Source organism: Hemitrygon akajei, chromosome 28 (assembly GCF_048418815.1).
Source record: "Hemitrygon akajei chromosome 28, sHemAka1.3, whole genome shotgun sequence".
Lineage (NCBI taxonomy): Eukaryota > Metazoa > Chordata > Chondrichthyes > Myliobatiformes > Dasyatidae > Hemitrygon > Hemitrygon akajei.
In genome coordinates this window covers 6107113-6112651 of record NC_133151.1, presented here as the reverse complement: position 1 = coordinate 6112651, position 5539 = coordinate 6107113, and the positions used below count along the sequence as shown (strand labels likewise).

The following is a 5539-nucleotide window of genomic DNA, read 5'->3' as shown; positions in this document are numbered from 1 at the left end:
AGTGGGGGTCCCATTGGGAGTGTGGGCAGTGGGAGTGAATGAGAAGGGGTGGGGTCCCATTGGGAGTGTGGGCAGTGGGAGTGAATGAGAAGGGGTGCAGTCCCATTGGGAGTGCGGACAGTGGGAGTGATTGGGGAGGGGTGGGGTCCCATTGGGAGTGCGGACGGTGGGAGTGAATGGGGAGGGGTGGGGTCCCATTGGGAGTGCGGACAGTGGGAGTGAATGGGGAGGGGTGGGGTCACATTGGGAGTGTGGACGGTGGGAGTGAATGAGAAGGGGTGGGGTCCCATTAGGAGTGTGGGCAGTGGGAGTGAATGAGAAGGGGTGGAGTCCCATTGGGAGTGTGGACGGTGGGAGTGAATGGGAAGGGGTGGGGTCCATTGGGAGTGTGGACAGTGGGAGTGAATGGGAAGGAGTGGGGTCCCATTGGGAGTGTGGATGGTGGGAGTGAATGGGAAACGGTGGGGTCCCGTTGGGAGTGTGGACGGTGGGAGTGAATGGGAAGGGGTGGGGTCCCGTTGGGAGTGTGGATGGTGGGAGTGAATGGGAAACGGTGGGGTCCCGTTGGGAGTGTGGACGGTGGGAGTGAATGGGAAGGGGTGGGGTCCCGTTGGGAGTGTGGATGGTGGGAGTGAATGGGAAGGAGTGGGGTCCATTGGGAGTGTGGATGGTGGCAGTGAATGGGGAGGGGTGGGGTCCCATTGGGAGTGTGGACAGTGGGAGTGAATGGGGAGGGGTGGGGTCCCATTGGGAGTGTGGACAGTGGGAGTGAATGGGGAGGGGTGGGGTCCCATTGGGAGTGTGGACAGTGGGAGTGAATGGGGAGGGGTGGGGTCCCATTGGGAGTGCGGATGGTGGGAGTGAATGGGGAGGGGTGGAGTCCATTGGGAGTGAATGGGAAGGGGTGGGGTCCCATTGGGAGTGTGGACGGTGGGAGTGAATGGGGAGGGGTGGGGGTCCCATTGGGAGTGTGGACAGTGGGAGTGAATGGGGAGGGGTGGGGGTCCCATTGGGAGTGTGGACGGTGGGAGTGAATGGGGAGGGGTGGGGGTCCCATTGGGAGTGTGGACAGTGGGAGTGAATGGGGAGGGGTGGGGTCCCATTGGGAGTGAATGGGAATGGGTGGGGTCCCATTGGGAGTGTGGACGGTGGGAGTGAATGGGAAGGGGTGGGGTCCCATTGGGAGTGTGGACAGTGGGAGTGAATGGGAAGGGGTGGGGTCTCATTGGGAGTGAATGGGAAGGGGTGGGGTCCCATTGGGAGTGAATGGGAAGGGGTGGGGTCCATTGGGAGTGAATGGGAAGGGGTGGAGTCCCATTGGGAGTGTGGACGGTGGGGGTGAATGGGAAGGGGTGGGGTCCCATTGGGAGTGTGGACGGTGGGAGTGGATGGGGAGGGGTGCGGTCCCATTGGGAGTGTGGACGGTGGGAGTGAATGGGGAGGGGTGGGGTCCCATTGGGAGTGTGGACGGTGGGAGTGGATGGGGAGGGGTGGGGGTCCCATTGGGAGTGTGGACAGTGGGAGTGGATGGGGAGGGGTGGGGTCCCATTGGGAGTGTGGACCGTGGGAGTGGATGGGGAGGGGTGGGGGTCCCATTGGGAGTGAATGGGAAGGGGTGGGGTCTCATTGGGAGTGAATGGGAAGGGGTGGGGGTCCCATTGGGAGTGTGGATGGTGGGAGTGGATGGGGAGGGGTGGAGTCCGATTGGGAGTGTGGACAGTGGGAGTGGATGGGGAGGGGTGGGGACCCATTGGGAGTGTGGACAGTGGGAGTGAATGGGAAGGGGTGGGGTCCCATTGGGAGTGTGGACAGTGGCAGTGAATGGGAAGGGGTGGGGTCCCATTGGGAGTGTGGACAGTGTGAGTGAATGGGAAGGGGTGGGGTCCCATTGGGAGTGTGGACAGTGGCAGTGAATGGGAAGGGGTGGGGTCCCATTGGGAGTGTGGACAGTGGGAGTGAATGGGAAGGGGTGGGGTCCCATTGGGAGTGTGGACAGTGGGAGTGAATGGGAAGGGGTGGGGTCCCATTGGGAGTGTGGACGGTGGGAGTGAATGGGGAGGGGTGGGGTCCCATTGGGAGTGTGGACGGTGGGAGTGGATGGGGAGGGGTGGGGTCCCATTGGGAGTGTGGACGGTGGGAGTGAATGGGGAGGGGTGGGGTCCCATTGGGAGTGTGGACAGTGGGAGTGAATGGGAAGGGGTGGGGTCCCATTGGGAGTGTGGACGGTGGGAATGGATGGGGAGGGGTGGGGTCCCATTGGGAGTGTGGACGGTGGGAGTGAATGGGAAGGGGTGGGGTCCCATTGGGAGTGAATGGGAAGGGGTGGGGTCCCATTGGGATTGAATGGGAAGGGGTGGGGTCCCATTGGGAGTGTGGACAGTGGGAGTGGATGGGGAGGGGTGGGGTCCCATTGGGAGTGTGGACGGTGGGAGTGAATGGGAAGGGGTGGGGTCCCATTGGGAGTGTGGACGGTGAGAGTGAATGGGAAGGGGTGGGGTCCCATTGGGAGTGAATGGGGAGGGGTGGGGTCCCATTGGGAGTGTGGACAGTGGGAGTGGATGGGGAGGGGTGGGGTCCCATTGGGAGTGTGGACGGTGGGAGTGAATGGGAAGGGGTGGGGTCCCATTGGGAGTGTGGACAGTGGGAGTGAATGGGGAGGGGTGGGGTCCCATTGGGAGTGTGGACGGTGGGAGTGAATGGGGAGGGGTGGGGTCCCATTGGGAGTGTGGACGGTGGGAGTGAATGGGGAGGGGTGGAGTCCGATTGGGAGCACAGATGTCCGGGGAGAATGGGAAGTGGCGGGGCCTGCGGACAGCATGAGTAAGCAGTGCTCGGTTTTCCCCGATTGTGTAATCCGCTGGCAAAGCTTCGTCACTGAGCAGTAACCACATTTCATCAGAACTTTTATTGTTTATACTACAGACGATTCACGGGTCCAGATGCGATCCGGCGCGTACAAACGGAGTGAAGCCGAGGAGGGACGGCCCGTGGCTCTTCCAGTCGAAGCTCAAGTGCTGACTACCACCCCCCCCCGTTCCAGTGTGGGGGGGGGAGGCTATTCTGCCTGGTTGTGTTGGGGGGGGGGGTTACACTGGTCCAGGAACGTGGAGCGGTAACACAGATTTGATTGGTTAATTCCCCCCCCACCCCACCCGCCAATGAATCCCCCACGCTGCAGCCCCCAGGGCCCAGCGGGCTACTGGAAAGGGGGGTCACCTCCCCATCACGCAGGAACGGGGCTACCTCCGCCAGAGACAGGGTATCGTCGGGATGGCCTCCATCCACCACCCCACACCGCCCCCCCCGTGTCAGGACGCGGCGCCCGCGAGCTGGGGGTACTCCAGGCCGTGCTCCTCGGCGTGCGCCCGCCAGTGGTCGTCGTCGCACTCGTGCGTGAGGTAACGGCGGCCCATCCGCCCCTCGAACCGCCGCAGGTCCAGCCAGCTCTGGAAGTCCTGGAGAGCGGAGGGGGTGCAGGAAGAAAGTGAGAAGGGCGGGGTTGGGGCAGGGATAGAGGGGGGGGGGGGGGAGATTACATCAACTGGATTCAAATCCCCAGCCAGAACTCATGAAGGAGTGGGCCACTCCCTATCCACCCCCTCCCCCCCGATCCTGGCACCATTTCAACAAGGGGCAACGCCAACTCGGTGTACAGCACCTCACCTTCCCACTGGGGCCCCTCACAGCCCTCCTGACTCAACCCCCCTCCCTCCCCAAGCATGCGAGGAAGGTGGCTCTTGGAATTGAGAAGAATGGGGAGGGACGGGGGGTGGCATCTCTTTGAAACTCACCAAACGTTGCCAGGCCTATACGAAGTGGATACGGGGCAAGTGTGTTAAAGACGGCGGTGGTGGGGGCGGGGGGAGTCTGGGACCTGAGGGCACAGCCTCAGAGTAGGAGGGAGATGAGGAGCTCCCTCACAAGAGATTCCGCAGATGCTGGAAGTCCAGAGCAACACACTGGAGGAACTCAGCGGGTCAGGCGGCTGTGATGAGCAAACAGATGACGTTCTGGGTATGTGACCCCCTTCATCAGGACTGGAAAAGAAGGGGAGGGGGGCGAGAAGCCCGAATAAGGGGGGGGAGGGGGAAGAAGGGGTGCAATCTGGAAGGTGATCGGTGAAATCAAGTGGGTGGGGCGTGGGGACGAGGGAAGAAGACGGGTGTGAAGGTGAAGGGTTGAAGAAGAAGGAATTTCTTCACCCCCCCCCCCCCCCGAGAAACCAACAGGTTTCAATGAGGTCACCCCTCTCATTCTTCCGAATTCTAGTGCGGACAGGCCCAGAGCCATCGAACGCTCTTCGTATGACAAGCCGTCCAGTCCCAGAATCGTTTTCGTGAATCTCCACTCCAGTGTCAGCACATCCTTCCTAAGGGCCCAGACCCGTTCACAACACTCCAAGTGAGGCCTTGCCCCTGCTCTACACAGTCTCAACATCACATCCTGTCGTTTACTGTTTATTACTTCCAGCTTTTTGCTTTTGCACGCCGGTGGGACGCCCGAGTCGGTGCGGTCCTCTCGTCCCGCAGAGGTCGGCGGATTTATTGGGTACGCCCGCAAGAAAATGAACCTCAGGGTTGTTCATGGCTACGCGTATGTAATGTGATGATAAAATCTACTCCGAAGTTTGAGGGATGGAGGCGAACGGGGGCGGACATGGTGGGGGGAAAACGAGGCGGCGGTGGCCGGGGAATTGAACGTTGCTGGACGGGGCCGTGTGAAGTGTGCCACTAGGAGACACAGGAGCAGAAGTAGGCCATTCGGCCCATCGAGTCTGCCCCTATCTCCTCCTCAACCCCAGTCCCCGGCCTTCTCCCCGTAACCCTTTGATGCCGTGTCCGATCGAGAACCTATCAATCTCTGCCTTAAATACTCCCAACGGCCTTGGCCTCCACAGCTGCCTGTGGCAACAAATTCCACAAACTCACCGCCCTCCGCGGCCAAAGGAGCCTCCAGCAGTTTGTGTAACGCTACTATCAGCCAGTGGGCTCATTCCCCGCCACCGTCTATAAGGAACTCCTCCCCCCCGCCCCCCCCCCCCCCGGACGCTCAGGGTTCATCCCGCACTGGCTAGGGTGAGTAAGTCAGCGTGGGACGTCACGTCAGCATGGGACGGGTGGGTTACCTGGAGCCAGGCGTGACTGAGGGCCTTGTCCACACTGTACCGTTTGCGAATCTTCACCTGCAACAGGCTGTTGATCAGGTCAATGGCTGCGGAGAGAGAGAGGGAGGAGGGAGGAGTGAGGAGTGAGGAGGTGGGGGTTGTCCGAGTGGGTGCACGTTCGGCTGGCCTCGGCAGTGAGGGGACCCACTGTCGTCTGTGGGATGACGAGGGAAGCGGGATGTGTCTGTGGTGGAAGAGGGGGAGGGTGGGAGGGGATGGGGGAGGGAGTGAGGTGGGAGAGGGGGAGGAAGATGGGGAATGGGAGGAGGAGGAGGGAAGGGAGGTGGGGGAGTAGGAAGAGGGAGAGAGATGGGTAAAGGGGAAGGAGAGTTGGTGGAGGAAGGGGAGGGCAGAAGGGGGGAGGAAGGGGCAGGA

General features: G+C 61.6%; 1 protein-coding gene across 1 annotated transcript in view; it reads right to left on the bottom strand.

Moving 5' to 3' along the window:
* Nucleotides 1-2886: 2886 nt before the first annotated feature.
* The window catches only part of LOC140717642 (serine/threonine-protein kinase D3-like), a 54900-nt gene continuing 52247 nt past the window's right edge, over nucleotides 2887-5539 (bottom strand). The window contains exons 17-18 of the mRNA XM_073031248.1: nucleotides 5126-5211; nucleotides 2887-3455 (exon numbers count right to left, since the gene is read on the bottom strand). Of these exons, the coding sequence (XP_072887349.1) occupies nucleotides 3309-3455; nucleotides 5126-5211 (233 nt within the window). The 3' untranslated portion in view covers nucleotides 2887-3308. The remainder of the gene's footprint in view (nucleotides 3456-5125; nucleotides 5212-5539) is intronic.